Source organism: Orbicella faveolata, unplaced genomic scaffold (assembly GCF_042242905.1).
Source record: "Orbicella faveolata isolate gen_17 unplaced genomic scaffold, um_ofav_v1 contig_3, whole genome shotgun sequence".
Taxonomy (NCBI): domain Eukaryota; kingdom Metazoa; phylum Cnidaria; class Anthozoa; order Scleractinia; family Merulinidae; genus Orbicella; species Orbicella faveolata.
Window position 1 is genome coordinate 10,132,274 of NW_028301558.1, and position 24,655 is coordinate 10,156,928.

General features: G+C 37.5%; 2 protein-coding genes across 4 annotated transcripts; one reads left to right on the forward strand and one right to left on the reverse strand.

The window, feature by feature from the left end:
* The first annotated feature begins 1 nt into the window (after window position 1).
* On the forward strand, window positions 2-10,370 carry LOC110065877 (N-terminal EF-hand calcium-binding protein 1-like). Its single transcript, XM_089298036.1, has 14 exons — window positions 2-97; window positions 174-198; window positions 301-409; window positions 4,022-4,047; window positions 4,323-4,420; window positions 4,978-5,034; window positions 5,515-5,594; window positions 6,145-6,242; window positions 6,369-6,448; window positions 6,973-7,026; window positions 7,334-7,437; window positions 7,788-7,865; window positions 8,289-8,380; window positions 8,772-10,370. Exons 1-14 carry the CDS (start codon window positions 44-46, stop codon window positions 8,798-8,800), a joined length of 984 nt encoding a protein of 327 aa, XP_089154162.1. The 5' UTR covers window positions 2-43; the 3' UTR covers window positions 8,801-10,370.
* On the reverse strand, window positions 9,370-24,239 carry LOC110065895 (septin-7-like). 3 transcript variants are annotated; one of them, XM_020773068.2, is made up of 15 exons: window positions 23,790-24,088; window positions 23,596-23,698; window positions 18,991-19,100; window positions 18,227-18,327; window positions 17,969-18,103; window positions 17,653-17,698; window positions 17,454-17,525; window positions 16,383-16,478; window positions 15,650-15,746; window positions 15,256-15,307; window positions 14,702-14,815; window positions 13,904-14,054; window positions 13,485-13,651; window positions 12,214-12,281; window positions 9,370-10,680 (listed from the first exon to the last, which is right to left on the reverse strand). In XM_020773068.2, the coding sequence occupies exons 1-14, from the start codon at window positions 23,823-23,825 to the stop codon at window positions 12,230-12,232; spliced, it is 1,332 nt and encodes a 443-aa protein (XP_020628727.2). In that variant the 5' UTR covers window positions 23,826-24,088; the 3' UTR covers window positions 9,370-10,680; window positions 12,214-12,229. The 3 variants fall into 3 exon arrangements, with proteins under 3 accessions (XP_020628727.2, XP_089154161.1, XP_020628728.2); XM_089298035.1 differs by lacking the exon at window positions 12,214-12,281 and having other exon boundaries at window positions 23,596-23,696; window positions 24,088-24,239; XM_020773069.2 differs by lacking the exon at window positions 12,214-12,281.
* Between the last annotated feature and the right edge of the window lie 416 nt (window positions 24,240-24,655).

Here is a 24,655-nt window from a genome sequence, read left to right on the forward strand (position 1 = left end):
TCCCGAACTCCCCGATATTTACTTTCAATCAAGGTATTCAATAATGGCGGAAATCTCTGCTGAAGACAGTCCAGCAGGAAGATCAATCTTCTTAGACGTACGTGCTTATTTTTAAATGATCATCAAAACTTCCTTTTTATACTGAAGGAGAGCCTTGTATTTTTGTTTCCTAGGTATTTCGCAGAGCAGACAAAACCGGTAAGTGGGCTGATGTTTTCTGCTGTTTCGATCAATTCCGAAGCTCTGGTTGTGCACGTAAAGATTATACGCTTATTTTTCTCTGTGTGCTTTACATAACAGATGATGGTGCTCTGTCTTTAGAAGAATTCAAGGCTTTCTTTAGCGATGGAATCTTGTCAAATGAAGACCTGGAAAAGTTGTTCCATGACATCGATACTCACAACACAAAGTGAGGCCACTAGTGTTTACATAGGGAGGCCTATATAACAGAATGCAGGCCACTATTTGTGTCTCACAAAATAAGAAAAGTATTTTTTGTGGTTATCAAGCCTATTTTTGTACATGTCAATTAGGTGGCTCTGAATTCTGTTATCAATACAAAGTTGACTTAAATACCCTCTCATCTGAGGCACATTGCATATGCCAAAGTTCCACCAAGGTTGCAAAATTCTGCCTAAAAGGACATCATTTGTATGCCAGCTTCAACATGTCGTAGTTCAATTTTATCCTTGGTACAATTTGGTAATATTTTTCCTTTGTTCTGGTGTATGCTATAAATAACTACTTAACAACCGAGAATGAGGTATTTACGTGAAAATCTCAAACCGAGGCCTCGCCGTACTGACCTGAGCAATATAGTGAGGTCAATACAGCAAGGGGGAGGTTTGAGATTTTCCCATCAAGACTGAACACTTGCAGTTAATAAGTTGTTTATTATATGGCTTTTTGCTTTGGTTTTGCAGGTCCCTAAACAGCCCATGGGCATAATATATGGGAGAATAATGCCCTAGAATTAGCAAATCAGAGTGTGGGTTGTTTTGGCTACAAACATAAGCCATTTAATAATATAATATAAAGATTTCACTAAGCCTTAAAGCGGATCTCCTGATTACAGTGATTAACCTTAGCATTATAAATCAGGTGAATATGTGAATTGGACATTCTGATTGGTCAAAAAGCTCGGCTTATTTAAAGAATAGCCTCCATTTAATTTGGCGCTAAAATATTCCGGGATATTTGTCCGTGAACATTATCTGTTCCGAGAAGTGAACAGTTTTCCAGGAGTGTAGCTTAGGGAAAATGCAAATTATGCAATACAATGCAATGCAACCTGGAATCAATCAACCTGGAAACTTTTTGAATAATACAGTGAACTCTCTCTTGACACTATCAGGTACATGTACACTTGGGAGTGGTAATAGTGTTGTTCACTTTAGAGGGTCACGTAGGTTTGGTGGGATACAGGATAAAAGTAGAAATGGGATATGGCACAGCAGAGTCTGAGTGGGACAGAATGGCGGGATTTAGCCAAAATTAGTGATGAAATGTGTGATTGAAAAAGCCTGTATGCTGGTCCCTAATTTTAGAGTTGTCTGTTTTTGCAAGTGTTTAGTTGCAAAGAAATAAGGGTATTTCAGCTGTGTCTGTGTTAGGGAGGCCTGTCTTACCATTGTGCCTGTTTTGAGAGAGTTAACTGAATGTCACTGATAGTAACGTGTCTTGCTCCTTCCCCCAGACACGAGAGAGCAGACTTGGTTCCTAGGGTAGGGTAGGAAGGTTTTGTCACAACAAGAAATCCTGGGATTACTGTGATTTAGAAAGACATGCAGGACTAGATGACTCACCAGTTATAGGGATTATTCTTTTTCCATAAGTTAGGTTACTCCAAACATGAGCATTTTGAAACAAATCAAAAGGGTGTGGCACACTAGTGAATGATCATAGTCCCTGCCATTAACATTTGTGTGTATATTGTGGTTCAATATTACCCTTGTGACAATTGGGTATTTTGCTCTGTTTCATCCACATTCTAATCAAGGATCCATATTGTTACTTTCTCCAAGTCGTCAGAAGGGCATGTATGCCAGATGACATACTTGCCCTGGTAAAATTTTACTTGCCCATTCAATAGGGAAGAATGGAATTTTTGTATGTTATTCTGTATGTGAACAAATAATTAAAAAAAAAAAATAGGGAAGAATGGCAACAAAATAGCATGTGAGTGGAAAAGTAACATTTTTATTACTTTCATGTGACCAGCCTCCCAGTACATCATGTCCATAGTGCAGCTGTTGGTGGGCACAGAAATTCCAGGTGCAAATGAAAACCAAGGCCTCTTTGACTGCCATGAAGGCTGGAAGAAATGCTTTTGCTTTTCCTGCTGATATTTGGCTTGTTTTTCCAAAGTGTTGCTAAACATAACTAAACAACATATCCTGATCAAAACAGCTGATGCGATCTGGCCGCATGTTTTCGCGGATGCAGATGCAGTACAGAGCATCAGTGGTTTACAAAATGAAAAAAAAATAAAAACTGAGCCTGCAAAGATTTCATTCATAGAGAATACCACATCATCCCAGATGGCTGACCAAAATGATGATTTTATCACGAAAGAAAGCTGCAAATCTTTCTCTGTTTTCTAAAAGTTCCAAATGTTTGACAAGTGGTCAGAGTGCAGGAAACTCATAAGAAAATTTAAGAAATGTTTCTTTTTTTTTTCTGGTAGAGTCAAACTAAACTTGTCCAGCGGACAAGTTTTTGTATTGATTTGATAGTCCTACGATTATTTAATCATCACGGACAACCGGATGACTAGGAAAATGGATGCCTACTAATAGCGGAGCTCCTCAGCCCAAAGGGCTGTCAAGTGGAGCACCATACTCATAAAGGAAAAACAGGAAACCCATGTTGATGAATTGATTTTCTCACGGTTATCATGGCTAGCAGTATTGCTCATGTGTGCATACACATAACTACAACAGAGTTGTGCAGCATGATGGCCATACTCCAGCTAATACATGTAAGTTAAAACAACTGAGACATACAGCATTCGTTTACATACATGCACCTTTGTTTAGCATATATCTTTGATATTGGATATCTGTCTTATGGTCATTTGACACCTGTCAAAACAAGGTATCTCGCTGCTCAGTATCACATGACCATATCAAGGGCTCAAGTTAAGAGCTGACCAAGTGTTGATTTTCAATTGGATTGAGGGCTCAAGCCAGATTAACGTACCATAATCAGGGCCAGGGCTGGGCTAATCTAGGATTAAAAGTTAACCAAAGTATAAATTTTTCTTGTTTAAAAATATTTGTAGATTGTTCAGACTAAAAACAGAAGGCCAAACAATATAAACAGAAAACCTCGCCACAACGTTTTTCAAATATTCAAAAAATCAACAAACACAGGCTTTTTGTTTGCAATCTATCATCTGTTATTGTTAAACTTTGGACAGTATCACTTTTTTGCCTATAACAAATAATCCCAGTATTTCCAGTTGTTTTGAACTGCAAGTCAGAATGTATACCACACATGGGAATTATACTAAAGAAACCAGCATTGTGTTGCGTTGTGCCAAATGGAGGCTATTGTTTATATTAGCCAAGTTCTTTGGCCAATCAGAATGTCCAATTTCTATATTCACATCTGGCAATATTATACTAAGGTTAATCACTGCAATGAGGAGCTCCACTTTTAGGTGTGGTTAAACACATCATAACTCTATAATGTTTAGTTCCCCATTCCCAAAGTGATGGAGGGGGTACAGGACTTAACATTCTCAAGCAAGTATTCCCTAAGAATGAGACAAGTTTGAACCATAAAGGTTTCAGCTGGCTATAAGTAACTGCACAGGAAAAAAAACTTCAAGTTTATTTCTATTTATTTTAATTTGTCGTTTTTCCTGTCCAAAATTAATTATTAATTGATTATTGTTTAGTTAGTCAACCCAGACATATATTGTAGTTATCTTAACCCTCCTCCCAGTAAGAATCCCACTCATTTATTTACCTCATTTAAAGGTGCCTTTAAAAACGATACTTTGGTTTTGTTTCAGTAATTTGGATACCTCTGAACTATGTGGTATGTACACTACTCTGTATGATTTACATGTAACTATATTTTTTCTAAATTTCATGTGATAATTCTCTTCAATTAATCTAGAAGAAGCTTTGACACTTCCAAATCAATGCTGTCTGTAACAAAAATGACCCATTCAAGAGTACCACTCCATTGTGTGTGCATAAATGACAAATATTGTTAAAATATCTCTAGCTGGTGACATGCTGCATTTATAAAAGTAAATAATTAACGTGCACTAATTACAACCTTTTTGGCATGTTTTTTGTTGCATCTAGACTACTTCATGAAGGAGATGGGACCTTTCTCTGAGATCTTTGCTAATCTAGAAAGCATGAACAGAGCTGTTAGTAATGCTTTAGTGGAGTCTGCAAAGGTTTGTAGTATTTACAGTTTCAGTAGCTGGCCCCTTTTGTAAAGTCTCTTAGGCTCAACTGGCTCATGAATCTTGGTACTTAACTCTAGTTTCTGTAGCATGAAGTGGCTAGCAGTACTGCTACCCCCCCCCCCCCCCCCTCCCTCACCCTAAATGGGATGCTACTACATGGCAGGTTACTCCCCAATGTAAAACTTGCCAGTACCATTTCACACCTGGGTTGAGAGAGGCACTTTTATGAGAGTAACATTTTTCACCCAAGAACACAACGGAATGACCCTGGCCAGGGCTCAGACCTGGACTACTCGATCCAGATTTCAGCACCCCAGCCTTTAAAACAACATCCCATCCACATGCTTGTTCCTTAAATAATGGTATTTTGCTGAAGAAAGGAGTAGGATGTCTTGCAGCAGCAGAAAAGAGTGGCTCTTGATTTTTCAGACGGGCACAAAACCTGCTGGCTGTAGAGTTTGATATTTTAAGCTAATCTTTAGCAGCCCATTTTGCCTTGTTGTTTTGACTAACATAAATGTTCTTCTTTTACTGTGTCCCTGTAGGCATATCCTGATAAGTCTTTTATTGGGAAATTTACCACCCGTTTTCTTTTAAATGAGGTACTGGTGATTAGTATTTTAACCTAACATATTATTCTAGATCTGGGTTGAATCTGAAGCTTTTTATAGACATTACAGTTACTTGAACCTACAGATGACAATAGTCCAACAGTGTACATGTATCAGTGTGGGGTCAGTGACTGGAGCTTGAAGCTGTGACATTCCTGCTTCTCCTGGGGCATGGCAATGGATACAAAATGATTAGAAGCATTCTATTTGTGTGCATGTTTTGATTGCCATAACAATGCATCACAAAAGAAATATTGGCTATGAATAAGAAAGGCTAACGCATTCAAGAAAACTTGTGTGCCTAACGCGTTAGAGAAAATGCGCAGGCCATTGCCTTGGCGTTAAGAGTGCGTTAAAAACGCGCGTGTGATGGTCACTTGTCTCTGAGTGGGACTAGCTGGGACTGTATGGTAGCCCATGATCTGTTAAAAAACAAGTTGACGTGTGTCTTTCTTTCTTTGTCCTGTGTAGATTCAGGGGCAAATGAGTTGTCTTGAACATCACATCAATGCCGCAGTAGACCATATTGATGAGGAAGAAGCCAAGCAAAGGTGAGTTTACACCTCTTGCAGTTTGTGTTTCACATGTTAATGAGGAAGGGATTACAGGATAAGGGGTTTTAAGACAAGAAGAAGTTGGGATGAGACAAGAGTGTGGCATACTGAGGTAAATCCAACTCCGAGTTCTGCTCATCCAACCACCCTTTACATGTTTACATTCAACAAGATAAATACCTGTCAGATCTTTAATAAAGGAGCTCTCATTTTGAGTTATTTTGGCTTCGTTCACCTTGAAGGAAACCTGAAAAAACTAGTCTACTAAGATAGAAAAACACCAAAGAGATAACGGTAAACCATAAAGGATCAAGGATGGTTAAGGATGGAGAAGATTACCACGGATTACAAACGGCGAACTTGAAAAATTTAGGCCAAACTTTTCAATTTGCGCAAACTGTGACGTAGCTTGTTTAAGAGGAAAGACTGCCTGCAAGCGGTTTAAAGTGAATTTGTAGGGCAACATGAAGCTAAAATTAAGTATGTTTGAGGTTGCATTGAACTATTGTACCTTAATCATTTATTCATTCCTATTGACTGTAAAAAGGCCTGATGTTTGTCAAGCTGAAATCACCAACATGAATGTAAGAGGAGGAAGAATGAAAAGAAAAATGCAGTCATTTACACAGCAAACAAGTCTTGATGGTCAGTTCATATGTCAGTCTTTAAAACATCAGTTCTCTTGTATGTTTGCTTAGTACGCCGTTTATGTGTACATTGTTTGGGTCTTAGTTAAAATCGTCTTATGTCCAACATTTACCATGTCAACAGCTAGCCAGCAGGCAATGAGGCATGGCTTGTCCCTGGAAGTGGATCGACTTGGACAGCTTATTGACAAGTTAGAAAACAAGGTATGTAAATGATTAAACCGATCTTTGTTGATTTTATAGTTTACAATAAATAAAAAATATATTTCGTGCGAAATCGTGCTAAATTTATGTCTTAAAATACGCTGAAAAAACGCGAAATGGCAACGGGAACAAGAACCAGATGAATACGTTCGGGCAACGTTTTGTATCCTATTAGGTGTTTATTGCCCGATATAATACAGATGGTACCCTGCGCACGGTCAAAAACCCATGTTTTGTCAGAGTATAAAACAGAGAAAAAGCGAGTTTTATTGTTTTTCGCCTATATCATAAAGCAAATGAAGAAGCCCGGCTAAGCCGTGTATTACACTGTGATAAAACACTCTGGACATTTGAGAACACTCGGGAAATGTAAAAAACACTCGCCTGCGGCTCGTCTTTTCTACATTTCCCTCGTGTTCTCAAATGCCCGTCGTGTTTTATCACAGTGTAATACACGGCTTAGGCTTCTTTACGTGTTAATTAATGTAATATACCATAACTGTGCAGCTTTTGTTTAATGACAGGTCAAATTTGATGTTATTGATGAAGAAGAAGTGGAAGTTGGAAAAGAAAACTTGGTAACTTAAAACCTTGTTAATCTTAAATGTGATTTTTACAACAGTTCATTGTTGACTAGAAGAAGTTAAACCACATCGAGTTAGTGGAAATTCATTTTGCTGGGATAACAAATTTCCGATCGTTAATTATTAATTTTTCCAAAAACATGATCGCGGGGTTCATGTTTTAAATAAACACAACACAATTACAATTTTGTCCTTTTTGAATCCGAATCAGTTTGATATACCAGCATGTAGTTTGAGGTACTTGTACGTCTTGAAACGTATTGGAACTAAGTCATTTTTTGTGTGTGTTGTGTCCAATCAGGTTATTATTGTGTCAAGGAAATTTCAAGTTAAGGCTGGAAAAGAATTTCGCTCCAACCTTAAGAGTTACATCGCGGCAACTTCTCTGGCAGAGGGATGTTTACAGTAAGTCACTAAATTTGCTCTGTATTCATGCATCTGTGGCAAGATAAATGAAGGTCAAATCAAAGCGACGCAAGCTGTGCTGGTCAGTTGAGATATTGGCGCTAATTTCGCGTGAAGAATTTGAACTTGAGCGAAAATGTATTTTATCAGTTTGCCGAAATTTTCCGACTGATTCACTGCAAAAGACCCACGTAAGGTGAAAATTTAAAGAAAACAGCAAAGTTGGGGCGAATAGTAGCGACTGAGGTCTTTTAGAGCAAGCTGTATGCTTTGATCCATGGGAAAAAGAGATAGCAGTAGGGACTAAAACCTTATTTACAAAACCTAAAATTTCCACATTGCCTCTACAGTCTCGGTGTTCGCACCATCAGTGGAACCAACACATTTGTGGTGTACGAGATTTGGGTAAACAGCGAGGACTTGAACAGGTACTTTTTTTGTGTGGTTGTGTTTTCAGTCATCGTGCTTTAAAATAGGAGACTTCACGAACCAGGGGCCACAAAGATCTCTCAGTAAGAGGCGTCGGGGCATACTTGCTCTAAATGCTTTTAGCTTTGGTTCAATTTCGAGAGTGAAAATTGCCTTGGGCTGTAGAACATTCTTACTGCGATACTACTCATTAAACCTTTTGTTTCGTTTCTCTTTGCCGTTGCCGTCGTGATTTGCTTAAGCTCTCTATAGATCACACAAGACGTCAAAATGTGGTAAGAACATCAGTGTCACACTCGGCTATCGCCTCGTGTGCCACTTTTTTCGTTGTTACCACGTTTTGACTTCATCAGACGCACGGCAACATGGACTATTTGTTAAGTCGCAGAGTGAATCGTATTTCTCTTTCTTCTGTGCGGCAGACACTTTTCATCTGATACTTCAAAGACATTCATGCATGGCAATATCGACTGTATGGAACAGCCTGAAGAGTACCAAAAAATGGCAGTGCCTGGTACGTAAGATCTCTTCCCATACCAAATAAGAAATTCTCATTAGACAGTTGCTGCCCTTGTTGTGTTCACAGGCTACAATTATCCCTCTATTGCCATCTATGTTCGGTTACGATGTCACTTTCCCCTCCTCTACTGGTCGAAAACAAAATGGGAATTATGATGGTACATGTTGAAATTGTTTATCGCAGATTGGGAAAACAGTTTCTTGGTTCCTGTATTTTCACGGACATACGAGTGTATGACAGACTCGCTGAAGTACAAAAAAAGCTACAGTTACTGCTATTGTTAACTAACCGAGATATTTAAGAGCGGGTTCTCAAGATTCTGGCTGAGCTCTTCTACCGCTCTGATTGATGCATAAGTAATATGTTAATTTTTCTTAAATTTCAGCTTCATGGTGCAGGGCGTCGACCAACTAAACATTACTGAAGTTTGTAGGGATGTAGCATACATTTTCATCCTATCTATAGATTAAGCCTTTACGTTTTCAAACTTATTAATAATTCATCAACTTAGACAAAGAAAATCATAGCTGAACGGTGTCACGGTCTTTGAAAATGTGGTCAATTACGGACTCTAGTATCTGACAGCAAAAGGTTAGAACTGGGTGTCTGTAATAGAGGTAAAGATTATTTGCAGTCCGGTCTTCTGAAGTGAACTGTCCGTAATATAGAGTTTTCCGTATAATGGAGGTGTCTGCAAAGAGAGGTTTGATTGCACTTGTTAGTTTTTGGGAATTTAACTATAACTATTGTTCTCCAAAATTTTCACATACGAAAATAACCCGTTGACCATCGAACACTGGAGAGGGTTTCTTCGGCTACATTTTGATGGTTCTGAGGGAATATGCACAAGGAACCACATCTTATTGCGCGCTCTTTCTTCCAGCCCTTCTTGTTTTTTTTTTTATTTCTCTACTTTTCGGGAGCCGTGTTGAAGGAGAAAGCTGATGCCTTGTGTACATGCCTGAGAGGGAAGATAGCACACGTTCTTACGTTGGGTTGATAATCTTTATTTTATACAGTAAAATTAACACGGGCACTTTTCAATTCAGCAATTATACATAACTTCTCTGTGGTAACTGACAGCGTAACAACTGACTGCCATTTTCACTGATCTGCCCATAGTTTTGGTAAAACTCAACTCGATTTAGGTCATATAATTACAAAACAAATACATATTATTTTCCTACATAAAAATTTGTTCCTTTGATATATCAGTTATAACGATGGAAGCTGCACAGTCCAACCCACTTTACAGACTTGGAAATGACAGTGGTTTTCGTCCCAAGTTCTCATAACTTAACCTGCGTCACACGAATACCACATCAACGCGAAACTTTCTAGGACCAACGGTGTCTGTTTTTAAGGGGTTTAACTGTATTGTAGTTGTAGGTATGACTAGATTGATTCTTAAATAGTTTAACGAATTTTGATACTGATACTGGAACTAAAAGAGGTTTAAATTATAAGCGATGGAGTCTTATTGCTGTTTTAATCAACAAGGAATTTTTGAATGAGAAAAGAATTTATTTTCTAGAGAAAAGAAATTTTTGGCGGTCCTGACGGCCTGTGAAAACTATCTTTAGATACAGGAGAGGTTTTATAGCAAACGTTCTTTGTCTAAATAGAACTCCAGATTTAGCCTTCATTACCGTTTCTAACTCAAGACATTTATCTTAAAGTTGAACTATGTCCCTCTGGTTTCATCCTAGTATAAAGCCACGGGTCACGTTATTACACTAACGCAAAAGAGCTGGCTACTTTCAAGAAGAAGCCATGAAAAACAATCAATGGCTAAAAACAAAACAGTTCCTTTTTAACAAATTGGAGTTCCTTTGGACAATGGATGTTGGAGGTCTATTCTAAGTTAAGTTATTAATAGTTAGATACGATATCTTTTTAAAAATGGCATAAATAATCTCCAAGCAAAGTGCGCTTGGTAGAACGAAAAACAAAACACATTTATTAAAACGAGATAATTATATAAGAGTTATGATTCTTTGTGGATAGCAGATTTCCAAATCACACTTTCCCCAAACAATCTTTTAAAATGTCACTGCAGCATACTCTTGGCAAGTCGTGTCACACACTGTCTACTCCAATGCATCGTTGTATTCCTAATGTTTCCTAAGGTCACGCCTATTCTCTGTCACGACAGGATCCATTGTAATTTAATATCCTATAACGAAGCAGTTTCCTCTAAAAGTTAAAATGCCATTTAAAAGAAACCCTTTTTCTTGTCTTTCTTCTTGGACTCTTTGTCTTTGTCTTTTTCTTTCACTAAACCGTCTACGGACCTGTCGACACGAAACAAAAGCACAAATTGGGTTACTTACGAGTCTCTCCCTCACTGAATTGCTCTCGTCACGCCATCTTTACTCTTTCCGAGTAACGGAGGGTTCGGCGTGATAAGCCAAAGAATAAGAAAGTGAAGCATTAGCAGCCGTCACTTCCCTTTGCAAAGAAGCGAGGACAAACTTACTCCACCCCACCCTAAAAGAGCCCTGCCTCATTAAATCGTGTCTTGAATCAATTTTGGAAATCCAGAGCAACCAACATTGAATGGGGATGTATCTTTTGTAGAGATGGAAAAGCCTGGCGGGACTACATTGACGGGGATTCGCAGCGTATCTGAAGGGGGAGGGTTGGTGGTTGGAATCAAAGGTACTATTAATGGCGAATTTTTCAGCTCGAATCTCGGAGTAAATATATTAGGGAATCAGGGAGCAGAACCTTAGTAAACCAAGTTATGTCTCCATGAAGTAAACTGAAAACGAAAAATTCCCAAACTACAGTTCTAGTGCACGTGCCGGTGAGGAGTGCTTTACGCATGCGTGATTGTGCGCCATACACTGAGCGAACTCTTACAGCTTTTACGATGAGACTGAAATGACGCGCTGCGACGGCTGCCCCTAGAAACGACGAATTTACAGTGAATTAATACCACGTCAAAGGCATAAATTAGACACTAACAGATGGCAACGACAAAGTAACCTTGACAGGCTGAGAATTCCACCGACCGAGAGGCCACACTGCCAAGAGAACAAACTTAGTCAGTCGTTGAGATAATTATGGTTGACGGTTTGGGAACTGAAAAAAATTGCTGTTCTTTCATCCCTGAATGAACCATATGCAGGCTTTCTTATCAGGACAAGACAGGTCTCGCCCACCGCAGAATGAGCGCTTGGGCGTGATTGACTAACTCAACGCAAAATGGTACAGGGTATAAGGGGTACGCATCTCGAGCAATTTTACGCTGACACTAACCTTGCAATTATCCATTTTGCTGGCAAAATATTTTTTTGTGACGAGATGAGAGAAAATGTACTACAGTTAAAATGCGCTGGCCAATATGTCCTCAGCTTACTCCACGTTTAACTCCTAGCTACCCAGACATCTTAAGTTAGCTTTCCCTTATAGCACATTAATAGCATTTAAAGAAACACAAAATCAAGTTTTTACTGTTTAGCTTTAGAAGTTTGCTTTTAACGGTTAAGCTTTAAGCTGCACATTTAGCTCTTTAACATGCGGTAACCTAGAAGTGAACTGTTTAGATCTTGAGAGTTTATAGCATGCAACTCAACGCTATACTTCAGTCTCCTGATTGAAGTTTTAATCATTTGGTATTTGGCAAAGCTAGGTTGCAATTATTCATAGTTTACTGCTTTTTTAGTGATTAGCTTACTTGTAAAGTTTATGAAGTACTGCATAAGAGAACAGAGAGAATCATTGCTACACATCTCGTCAACAATTTCTTATCGTAGAATTAGTGATAATTTAATTTCATGAATTTAGTGATCTCATGAGTACAAAACACTGCAAATCAGTACCTTGTTGTTTCTAGTTTTATGCCTTTGGAAAACACAACGCCCCATGGAACAGAGTTCGCTGGTTCTCTCTGTGTGAACAAATGATCAGGTTGTTATTTCTTAAACATGATTTATGGCTTACTTTGTTTCTGTTATTGTGAAAAAAACCCACAAAAGTTGCATTTTTAAGTGGGCAATCTACATTGAGAGTAATCTACAGAGCTCTAAACCCGCTATTAGAGTGGCATGCCATATCTTACTTTAACTTTTTAACGTGGAATGTGGAATGCTTTTAACACTTTTTAACGCTACATTACGTTCTTAATTAAGGGCTTAGGATTAAGGAAATTATACCGCTCAGCTCGCTAGGTGTCAATGTAACATAGCGCCTTTCGTATGAACGCTCTTATTTTAAAGAGGCTGAGGCGAGAGACCGGTGACTACAGGACAAAGGCTAAACTGAGCATCAGGCCTTCCCGAGGGGAGGGGAGACGAGAAAAGAAAAGCGAAGGAAACCTTTTCTTCTTCCTTTCTTTCTTTCCTTCTTTCTTCCTCCCCGTCCCACCTTACCTTCAAAAACCCTGATACTCAGGCTGAGCAGTGGCAAGCTTTTAGACAGCAGCGTTTGCTATTAACAGAATTAATTGGACAGAATGAAACACCTGTCCCAAACACTCAATGCATATTTATAGCACACATCATCACTGTTGGCCGCGTGATTAAAACTTAAAAGCTACGTTTTACAGCTGCAACAGGCTAACAAAAGATGTCTGAGAGCATAGAAAGAGAACACTGTCTTTAAGAAGTGTTAATAAGCTAATTTCTTGAAACCGCTCTGTCCACTTAAGACTACAGCCCCACGACCAGGTGATTTTTAGTATGGCTTAGGAAATGCTGAGTGGAAAACCAGAAGTAACTGTCAATCGAGATCGAAGTGGGCTGGGATAGAATAGTCCTGACTATTAAACAAGCATAATAACCAAACAAAAATATACACAAACAAGAACAGCAACTTCTACCTGTTAATCTGTGGTTTTAAATTGTGACAGAAAAGTAATTTCAGAAATTACAGAAGAAGTTTTAATAATTATAAACTTCTGCTTACACTAAATTATGACTGTAAGACTACTTTTAAATTACAGTGCATTATAAATGTCTGCAAATTACAAAATTATAGCGACAGCTAAGTACATCAGGCGGACGGACACACTCTCTTTATTGAGAAAAATTCTGATGACGTTTTTGAACACCTCTGGTTTTAGCGCATTTTGTTTGTTATTAAAGACACCTACTTGAGTGATTTGCTGGACGAATCTGATCGTTCAAGACCCTTCTTGTCATTGCTTTTCTGGTCCTCTTCATATTGCGCCTTCTCCCTCTCAAACTGTTTTCTTTTCTCCTCCAGTTCCTTGTTCTGTTGGTCGAGCTGTTTCCACATTTGTTCGTTTTTCTTGGCAAGCTGTTGATCAACGGTGACACAAAATTGTATTGAGTTCAAGAGTAAAGATGACAAATTAATCCGGCCTTTGTAACGGTCAAAAAGTTTCAACCAATCAGAGAACAGTCACACTAATTTGTGTATTGGCTTTCCTCACGTAGTTTTCCAGACTTATCAGCCAATCAGTGTGCCTAAAACAGCTTGAAAAACGTCGTCACCCAGTGTAAATCCCAGCTGTACCACTTCACTTCTTTGTTCAACTATCCCACTTACCTCTGCTTCTGAATCTTTGAGCTTCTTTTTCTTCTCCTTGACTTTCATCTCAAATACTTGCTCCATCTCTTGCTCCATTTTCTTTAGCTTCTGTTCTCGCTCCTCCTTCTCAGCTTCCAGTTGCTCAAGGGGACTTCTGCTTAGTGAAATGCTAGAAAAAACATACAGGATCGAGGTTACTTGATAAATGTACGAAGACCACTGACTTCACAACAATGCCACCCCTCTGAGTCAAACCGTTGAACGGTGAATTGTTTGTTCCCTCTGTTTAACAGTAATATCAGTATGTTGCCTCTTGAATTTGTTGAAGTACAAAATTTGTTTAGATGACTCGCCCAGCATCCGATGAACAATCGGTGAAAACTTGCTGCATGGGCGGATTTAGGGGGTGGGGTGGGTCTTGGGCTGGGTGTTTAGGCACTTCCCTTTTTGGAGAACCAAACCATTAAAAAAATTTAAAAGGTTGTGAATATTATGGCAGAAATAAAGGCAAACACTCTGGACAGGTACCTCATTGTAATTTCTACTTTGTGCCATTGCTAGTATTTCCAGAGAAACGGTTTTCAATTAGATTCCAATTCTCAAATTGCAACATTTTGAGAACATGCCCAATTACATGTAATTCTGCAACCCCAAGGTACATGTACCAGCCACCCACCCTTGAAAAATCCTGGATCCGCCCCTGTCCTTTTTAACAAACAATAGCAAAATCAAAATCATTCTCGACTACACCCTTAATCTTGTTCAATTAAGAATGCTTCTTTTTCTCTGCGCCTAATAGAATCCGCAATGACTTACTTTGAACTTGGCTGATTTGTAGGTGAGCCCACTGTCATGGCTGCCAGCTTCTCACAGCGATAATTTTCATAGTGATTGTCATTCGTCATATCCTTAAGGTCCTGCATATGTGTTCTGCGAGAGGAGAAGAATAAAAATACATACTATGTTATTTTTTACAAGTTTAATGCCCTTGAAACCATTATTCCTCAATACAGAACCAACAAACAATCTAGTTCAAAAAAGTATTTATTATTAATAACAGCTCTTTTAAAGTTCTGCAGATAAATAAGTGAATCTATGAATTTCGGCAGACGTACGGCAAACTTAAGCGAATATTTACGTTTTTTTAGGTCACTTTCATGAAAGTGTAACTGAAATTTTCTTCTTTTGTGCAATGTTTTGATGGAGCAATTTGTCAAAACTAATTCTGAAGGGTCAATCAGAATTCTCCATTTCATGCTAGAAAAATTTGCCATATAATAAACACACATAAGACATGACAGATCTTCATCTGAACAAAGTATACATGTAAAAACCCATGCCAGCTTTACAAACATCACTTAAAAACTTACCTAATCAGCATATTTCTTAAAGCAACGAAATCACAATGGTCTACATTTTCAACTGAAAGAGGAAACAGGAACCAACGTTATGACTGTATACTTAAACCAAGATCTGCTGTGTACTGTAGAGCAGAACATTATGTTTTACAAAGTGACTTACATTAGGAGTAGAAACTGGGAGAGTTCAAAAAAATCCACTACGTGTAGTTGTAGTACTGGAATACTGTATGTTCATGTATATGCTAATCATCAAATACAAAGTCAGCACAATGTACGTCTTCAAAAAAAAAAATTTTTTAAAAATTAAAAAATTTAAAAAAATTTAAAAAAAACAATCTTAAATATGTAATGTCTAGTAAAGCTTTCTTATATCAATATCATGTCAAAGTTAGTACCAATTTACCTTCTGCCACACCCCAAGGGTAGACTCTGGCTCTCACTCTTTTGCCATTGACTTCTAGCACTGTGTTGCTACCAACCACAGCGAATGGTATTCTGTCCTGAATACAAGGTAAACAAAAACAGTTTTCAGTGTAAGTCAAGGTAATTAAAAATAACAGAATAATACTACATGTAACTGAGGCCAATATCACTGGGTGTTTAGTACATGTATTCAGTGGCGGATCCATACCTTGAGCTAAGGGGCAGGGGGGTGGCAATTTTGTTCTGCTTGCCCTGCTGGATTATCTTCCTTCTGTTGTTTCTTCTTTTTTCGCCCAGAATAAGGGGGGGGGGGGCCTCCCAGACCCCTTCCCTAGATCTGCCAGTGCTATTGACACACCCACTGCCTGCTAAACCAGGACTACTGGACTGTCTTAACATGTAACAGTCCTCATTAACTGGCAACAGATGATGAGGCCACCTAAGTATTAAGTTTAAGAAATAAGTTTTAAGTTTTCAGCAGGAGGGCAACTGGTTTTAACAGGCCGGCAAAACGTTTTGAACTAAATACTGTTTACAAGATGGTCAAACCAGGCGATCAAAATCGTCCTCACAGATGGTCAATTTGCCCAGTGCCTGGCCCTTAATGGAACCCCTGAGTTTTGTAAATTAGACACATCAATCTGCTATCAAAATACATAGCCCTAGTGTGCTAGTATAATTATTTATTTAATTTGTTGAACATTCCTACCAACCTTCATACTAACAGCAGCTACATCTTCATCGTCATCTCCCCCGAGGTCAGGAAATTTGTAAATTCCGATGTCATTTTCTTCTATTTCCTTCAATATCTAAGAACAGAAGAACTTGGTGTGAAATTTCTTTTCTTAGACACACTTAAAACACCATTATGCATGCTTATTTGAATGAAAACTGTTTCAAAATTAAACTAGAATATGTGGAATTTCCAAAGGTTGTAATGTACACAATGCAATCAGTAAACACCCAGTAAGAAAGTGTACATAAAAACTGTACATCTACATGTATATCGAAAAAAAAGAACTGACACAAGCTGTTGAATTGTGATAATCAAGACAAACTATAAGACATAGTGACTTTCCTTTCTTTCTCTTGTTTTCTATTCATTAAATAAAAATTGGTTTTACACGAAGCTTTTTTTTTGTTTAGTCCTAAGGAAACACACAACAACAGCTGGTCCTCAAACTGGGAGTAATCTAATACTTGGAAAATGTAATACAGTTGAACCTCCCATAAGCGCTTACAGGAGGTGGTCACTTACGAGAGCTTAGACCATATTGGGTCCAAATTTTGTCGCATCAGCATATCAGTAACTGCAGAGACTTACCCCATGTTTTAAAAGTTTTATTCATGTGAAAAGTCAATTTTGAGAAAAAAAAATTCCACCAGTACAGGTCTCCCATTGAAAGGTTTCTGTCTCTTGTACAACCCAGAAATTTGATAATGTTACAACACCATATTATCTAATTTTCGCCCTAGTATCTGTCAAGTGGTCGCTTATGGGAGGTTAAAAAAGAAATAAAATGGGAGGTTAAAGTCAAAGGAAAATTTCAAACTTTTAGCTCTAAAAGTGGTTGAGAGATGGTTGCCTGCAAGAGGTTCCAAATATAGGAATTTGACTTGGAAACTTTTGGTATTTTTGAAAACTGGTTGCTGAGTAGAGGTGGTCGCTTACGACAGGTGGTCGCAACCGGAGGTTCAACTGTATAATACATTCTTGCAATCACCAGACAGGGGTTCACTCTCATCAAGGTGGTAAAAATTATGAAAAAAATATATTTCTTTACCTGCTTTTTAAATTTGGTGCATTCATCGTGTGTCAAGGTATCAGCTTTTGCTATCACCGGCACAATATTAACCTGAAATAAACAAAATTCCAATAGTTATTCAAGAAAAATATAATTACATAAACATTGCATGCTTGTCCATGAGGGGCTCAAGTTGCTCTTTTAACTGAAAGTACAGAAACAAAAAAGTGCTACACACCTTGTTGTGAAGTCTTTTCATAAATTCTATATCCAAAGGCTTTAGACTGCAAAGATAAGAAGTGCAATATTAGATTCTGAAACATGCTGTTTTCACCATTAAGCTCCAAACTAGGAGATGAAACCACGGTGACCAGAATTAATCTTGATAGCAGGAGATGAAGGACAATCATTATACAAAGTACTGGTAACGTACATGTAGAATGACGACAAGTGATTTGGAATAAGACATCAGCACAGGTTTGTAAGGAAGATGCAAAGAGAAACAGAAGTGCCTTGACTAAGCAAATTATCTTTGGATAATGTATAGCTCTTACCAGTGCCCTGTTGGAGCAATGAAATACAAGCAACAATGTACTCGGTCATCTGGAAATGGTGTTCTGAACACTCTTGATTCTGCATTTAAATACTCTTCAAATTTGCTGTCAATGTACTCGATAATAGGTTTCCAGCTGAAAGAATAAAATCATTCTGTCACAATACACCAACTAAAAAAAGCACTTACAAGTATACATTACAAGTTAAGTTAAACTGAAGACAGAAATACTTTAGGTAATTTCTTTTCTTCTTTTTACCAGTCAGTGTTGTCTACAGCATCTCCAAACCCAGGAGTGTCAACAATAGTCAGTCTTAACCTCACACCTCCCTCTTTCATCTCAATTGTGGAAGGTTTGATCTGTAATCAGAAACAGCAAATCATTTGGTTTTAGGGAGAATGCCAAAAGCTTTACAAGTTCGTTACAAACATTACTCCTGACCACTATTTCTAAAGGTTCTTTATGTTGCAAGATTGCATAGTAAATTACTTGTAACTTCAATCGCTTCAGTCATTGTTAAACAGGATTACACAGCACAGTAACAGAAGTCGCTCTTGAGATCCACAAAGACCAGCCAAGTACAAATGTACAGCTGCAGGTTGTAACTGCATACAATCATGCAATGCTTACAAACATATTAGGATAAAAATGAAAGAATCCCTGAATTGCCTGAGTTCCCAGGTTTACAGTTAAGGCAAACATCTCAAACATACAAAATGAGAAACTGATGAGCAGCAGTGCCTCGAGGTTCATGCATGATTGCCTACATATACATATCTAACAGGTCTACATTTACAGCTGCTGTAGCTGCATTATATTACATACATCACGTACTGTATATTATATTTAACAGAGAAAAAAGACTTGATTCCAGCCATTATAAATTAGACAATCATTATTGATCACCACTGTATTTCACAAAGTACTTGTAATCTCTTTCCATATGTCTTCCAAAATTCTAATTATTTACTACTGGCAGCTCACAAAATCCTTACTAAGCGGCAATATAATGTGGTACTCACTGCAACAGTTTTCTTGAGTCGCTCCTCCACGCTGGGGTACGCAGCTGGTGTGTAAATATCAGTTAGAAACAGCGAGTTGAGAAGTGTAGATTTCCCTAGTCCACTTTCACCTATGATAAAAGGTGAAACAAGGAAATAAGGACACAAACATAATTCGCACAATTCGCAGGTATTACTTTACTGCCCGACACAAAGGAAACCTGGACATCTACACTAAGGCTGGCTAAGTTCTTAAAGAATCTTTAAGAATCTTTGTCAAGACCTAAATCATAAGATCTTCATCAATTTCTTGATGGATCTTAAAAAAAAGCAAGTCTAGAAGCTGATCAAGGACCTATAGAGAATTTTCAAAGATGATTTAATCCTTGACCTTGAAATATCTTTATTGTTGAAGATCTTCAGTATTTATTCAAAGATCTTTAAACATTCCTCAAATTAATACACTGCAGAACACCCAGGTGAGGAGTTTAACTCTACCACTTGAAATCACTTAATGAATACATTCATGCTCTTCTTTTGGGAAAAGAAAATTATTTGTTTAGAATTTTGATACAGAGTAAGATACTGAATATGTTTGATCTCTTAACACTAGATTAAATAGGGCGGACCTTTTCAAACAAGCTTTATCTAATCCTTTCAATGAGGGTGGTAAAGGGGCGTATAGATCACATTTCACGGAAAATAAAGCAGCCCTTTCACAATTCACAAAAAATACAACATTGGCATTTCATGCTTCACGGAAAATAAAAGAGAACATTTTGGAAAATCACGGTTCATGGCAACTATGGAAATCACGATTCACGAGGACAAAATTAGCCATTTCACATTTCACAGGCAAAAAAAAGGGCCAATCACAAGTCATGAAAATACCCTTTACCACCCTCTTCAATGTGATTAAGGGTATCCTGAGTGAAGAACTGATAAAAATAATGATTCATAATATTTACTAATAATATAGATTAATTAAAATAATAATAATGATCGTGATTCTCATTATTTTATGAACAGCTTTTCCACTAGTGGCTCTCCATCTGTTAATATCTCACACAAAAAAATACTACAAAAGCTAACCAGCAAAATCACGACAAAAAAAGACTTCAAAATTAAACTGTCACAAAATAAGATAACTTCTGGATTACAGAGCTTGTCACATAACCATGACTTAGTGCAGTAGTTTATGGCTCTGACATTGAATTGGTAAGAGTCATAATAGCATCCAATATCATGTCAGCACAGCACTTGAAACTCGTTTGTAAGAGGACATCAGTTCTTTAATTTTACGGTGTAAGGATAGAGATACAAACATATATGACATGTTTACATAACATGACAGTTACATGACTGTGTAGCACAAGAAAATGATTAGACATGATTAGATGCAAGCAAGACATGACATACATGTATTTCTGTATCATTTCCACCATAAGACCAAAACTTCTAAAATTGCATCACAGTCTATGCCATTATTAATTTTACAATGATGTATAACAGCCACAAAACCAAGCTTGTATACATTAGACATCCATTCAAATAGAGTAAAGGTTACAGTGTAATGTACTTGTCACTTTCAATTGATGTTCAAAAATAAGTTGGAAAAAGAAACAACATACATGTCTCAATATCGATTTTACTTCTCACCAATGTTTTGCTAGCACATATTTTTCCTTCAAGAATCTGATGTTTTTGGTCCGATTAATTATGTAAAACAACCCAAAATAAAAATTTTTATTTGGTTTACATGTATATACCATGTGCATTGTACATGGTACATGAATAAACTGAGATTGAATTATGTCCTTCATTAGTCTCTCTACAAGTTAAATATTAACAGAAACGAGTAATTCCAATATTTTCCTTAAACCTTGGAATTTTTAAAGCGTCAAACTATCCACTATACACATAGGCACCTGTCAATATTGGTAAAATCACAGCTTGAATTATAGCAACACATTTTATAAGCTCTATAAATAATTAGGGAGCAACAGTGTAAACAGGAAACCTCAGAGCTTCCCTGTACTACCCTGGATACAATTTTTTGACCTACAGCGTAGACATGTATAAAATCTTAGCCATGTACTGATTGCGACAAAGCATGTGATATCACTGTCGTTAACCAGATGCATTCTAGGTGATGAGAATAAAAAAACGTCATCAATAATTCTCAAGACATATTTTTATTCTACCCCTACCAACAAAGACTTGGAACTACTTACCATAGGACTGTTAAAAGCATTATAAAAAGAGATACTGAATCAGGTTTTTTCAAAAACTTCTAATGATGAAATTTTTAATTTATCGCATTTTCACTGGTTGTAACACTGTTCATTAAAAATGACTGAGCTTCAAGTCCCCAAGCTACTTATTTTATACTACTCTATGGCTTCTATGGCTTGTGACATATATTCTATCCCACAGAGTCAATGAAATGTATCACCACCACAAATTTACTGGTTAGAATAACATCACAATATTTTGCACAATTTCATGCTTAGTTTAGCAGAACATCTAAACACAGATAAGTCAGAAATAAATTCCCTTGACCCTAATATCATCTAGTAACAAGATGCATTAGAAGAGTAACTGGAAACGTGTTCAGGAGTATATTAAACTAACATTGTTTGCACAGAATATGTGTTTTGATTTTCAAAATAGATTGTTAAATTAAGTAAATTATGCAAATAAATGTAATATGGGAAAAAACCAAATCTTTGTGCTGTTTTCAAGGCTCACATATCTAAGGAATGGAAACAGGAAGCTACTAATCTAAACCTATGGTAATTAAGTGCAAAATGTTTTCATTCATACAAGTTGTAACTGTTACCCGTTAAACACGAAAGGGAATAGAACTCTCAATACAAAGTATCAGTTTGTGTTCAGTGGAATTTCAGGAAATACTTTTTGTTCCCAGCAACAGAGAAACAAAATGTTTGTCAATGACAAGTGAACAGCATTTAAAAAACCATCGTTCATATACAACTGTGTACTACAGTAACCACACAAGATGGGCGGATATACCAAAGGAAGTCTCAAAAAATTTTAATCAAAAGTCACAAACAATGGAGGTGTAACCTGCTGAGCAACCCGAAGGTCTAAAGATTCATGTGGATTATTAACTGTAGAAGGCATACGTAGAAAAAAAATTGTACACACCTTTTCATAGCAACCTTTTCTCATCACATTTAAAACTTCGTTACAAAACTGATAGTAGCATAACGCCTCCTTGGTATAAAATTTGCTTAGTTACAGAACAAACATTCCAAAAGAAGAATCTTAATTGCATCTTAGAGGAAATTACATGTTTGAGGAAAGAAAATATTTGAACAGGTAGTGGTAATGTCTTGAAGCCACAAGTACTATAGTTAAAATGTTTACTACTGTGGTGGTCTTCAATTGCTTATCCACAAATCTTTCAGTGTTAATTTTAACATCTGCCCCAACACAACACGTGGATAATTCACGCCTGAACGTATGTGGTCTTACAAGAAGTAATCAATTTCAAGGCAGATGTAAATTTCAAAAAGAACTTCAATTTTAAGTGTAAATATTTTTTGAAATGCAAATTAGATAGAAATCGAGTCGGCTTGCTTTTGTACATCACGAGACAAAAAGTTTGACAAGTCTTAAAACTGAACTATGTCTACAAAGCCGATTATACACGGCTCAACAAAAGTTCAAAAATTACGTGACCTTACACCGAAAAGACAAAAACTCACGCCAAAATTCCTTTATCTGAAAAAATAACGGCCCCCAAAAACGATGAAAAATGAGCATGTATTAGACCTTGCAGTCATGTCAAAATTTCATCTACGTAAATTATAGTTTGCACATAAGATAAGCAAGATCCTACCACAAGGGACAATATCACGAGCCCTTGAACATGAAACTTCCCAGATATTCGTTGAAGAATATTTCAACGCTGATGTTAAATGCTAAATTGTGATAAGAATCACTAGCGTCTCTCAGATAACTCGAGGGCCGAAACATCTTTCATACCAGAATAATATATTCAGACATTCACGCACGTAAACCAAGTCAACGGCGGCACGTAAAATGTACCTGTTCTGTTCCTGCTTGTGTATTTTTGTTACTTCTGCATCACAATGGACCGTTTTGTGAAATTTTTCAGGCTTGATTTTGTCATAACAAGCGAGTAAATTATGTTATACAAATATTATCGAGATCCTTGATGCATTTCGATAATCTCCATCTAAAATTGAAAGGAAATACGGGAAGTATCTCGACAAAACCACGATCGAATCAAACACATGGTAATGACACGAAATTTGATTCGTGATTAACAGAAAATCAATTGATGACAGAGGGGAAATGGCATTCAATTTAAAGCTCAATCTAGGCGTCTTCAATGAAAACCTGTAAAGTAACGAAGGCCTTCAAATTGCTGGCAGGATTTCAGTGGAGCGAAATTAAAATTATGTCCTCACGCTATGTTAATAGTTCTGCTCGGTACAAAATCTTACCTCTATTTACAAGATTCGACGGAACGTTCCAGGCGAAAGAAGGAGGAAGCGGCGAAATATCTCCAACAACAACTCAATTTGTTAGGAAATATTTCTCTTCCGTTTTACTACAATGTATAGTGCTTACCTGCAACCATGATAGTGAATTCGAATCCCTTCTTGACACTCTTGCGAAAAACTTGATTGGGAAGATTCGCAAACCCCACATAGCCCTCCATTCCTTTAGCACTCTGTTAAAGAAGAACAAACAACCAAAGCTGATGTTTAAGCACAATAAAACTGCAAGGCAACAAACAAATCGCAAATGAAAGTTGTACTTACTGCTTTTGTCGAAGTTTTTTTGATCGAAGCCATCATGTATACACGCAGTGTGTTTGTCGAGGAGAGAAGACAGAAGACCAGTCAAGATTAGTGTATGGAGAATCTTATAACGTTATAAATTAATGATGGAATTGTATAAGCTCTCCTCGACCCACTAGTGACAACTAAAATATGGCCCCAACCCTCACCAGTGAACCTCCGCCGCAACATCGAACGTCTACCCGTCAAAACCCCAAAGGAACGCCCACAAAAAAATAGTATATTGCAGTTATTCGCTAACTAAACAACAACAAATTACCAACCCATCATTGAACAGAAAATTTTCCGCTCTAAAACTCCTAAAAATCCACACAAAAACACGCCTTCACTGTCTCGCTGAGCTGCGCTTAATGTATTATTTTTAGAGAGCGCGCGTGTGAACTTGCGCATGCTCATATTAGCATTGTTCTGAAAAACCGGAAGTGTAGTAAGCGCAAAGACGTTTCCAGTTGAGCGCTACGCCGCGGATTTCCTTCGAAATGTCACACACGTCTGCCGGTGAGCTAACACCGATAGACAGTTAAATATTTTCGTGTTCTCATATTTACTTTCCATTCGGCGGTGGCTGAATGTCAAAGTACATCTCCGACATATCGCCCACTTGTTGCGCGTCCTTCACAAAGTGAGCGTGACAGGTGTTACCCACATCTGGCAAAAACTCAAATATATTCATGGTTTCCGCGAAAAAACAAAGCATTACTCCTAACAAAGGATTATTTTAGAGCAGTCTGAACAATTTCTTCACGTAAATTAAACAATGCACTCCCTGCAAAAAATGAAATACATTCTTCGATCTTCCGCCCTTGCAACAAAACGTTTAATTATTA

Excerpts from the sequence above, each read along its gene's own strand:
- LOC110065877 (XM_089298036.1), top strand. The coding sequence starts at position 44 with ATGGCGGAAATCTCTGCTGAAGACAGTCCAGCAGGAAGATCAATCTTC. Across the intron at positions 7,027-7,333 it reads AAGTTGGAAAAGAAAACTTG|GTTATTATTGTGTCAAGGAA; the intron begins GTAACTTAAAAC and ends GTGTCCAATCAG. Across the intron at positions 8,381-8,771 it reads CCAAAAAATGGCAGTGCCTG|CTTCATGGTGCAGGGCGTCG; the intron begins GTACGTAAGATC and ends CTTAAATTTCAG.
- LOC110065895 (XM_089298035.1), bottom strand. The coding sequence starts at position 24,224 with ATGAGCATGCGCAAGTTCACACGCGCGCTCTCTAAAAATAATACATTA. Across the intron at positions 15,308-15,649 it reads CCCTTGGGGTGTGGCAGAAG|TTGAAAATGTAGACCATTGT; the intron begins GTAAATTGGTAC and ends TTCCTCTTTCAG. Across the intron at positions 14,816-15,255 it reads TTAAGAAATATGCTGATTAG|AACACATATGCAGGACCTTA; the intron begins GTAAGTTTTTAA and ends CTCCTCTCGCAG.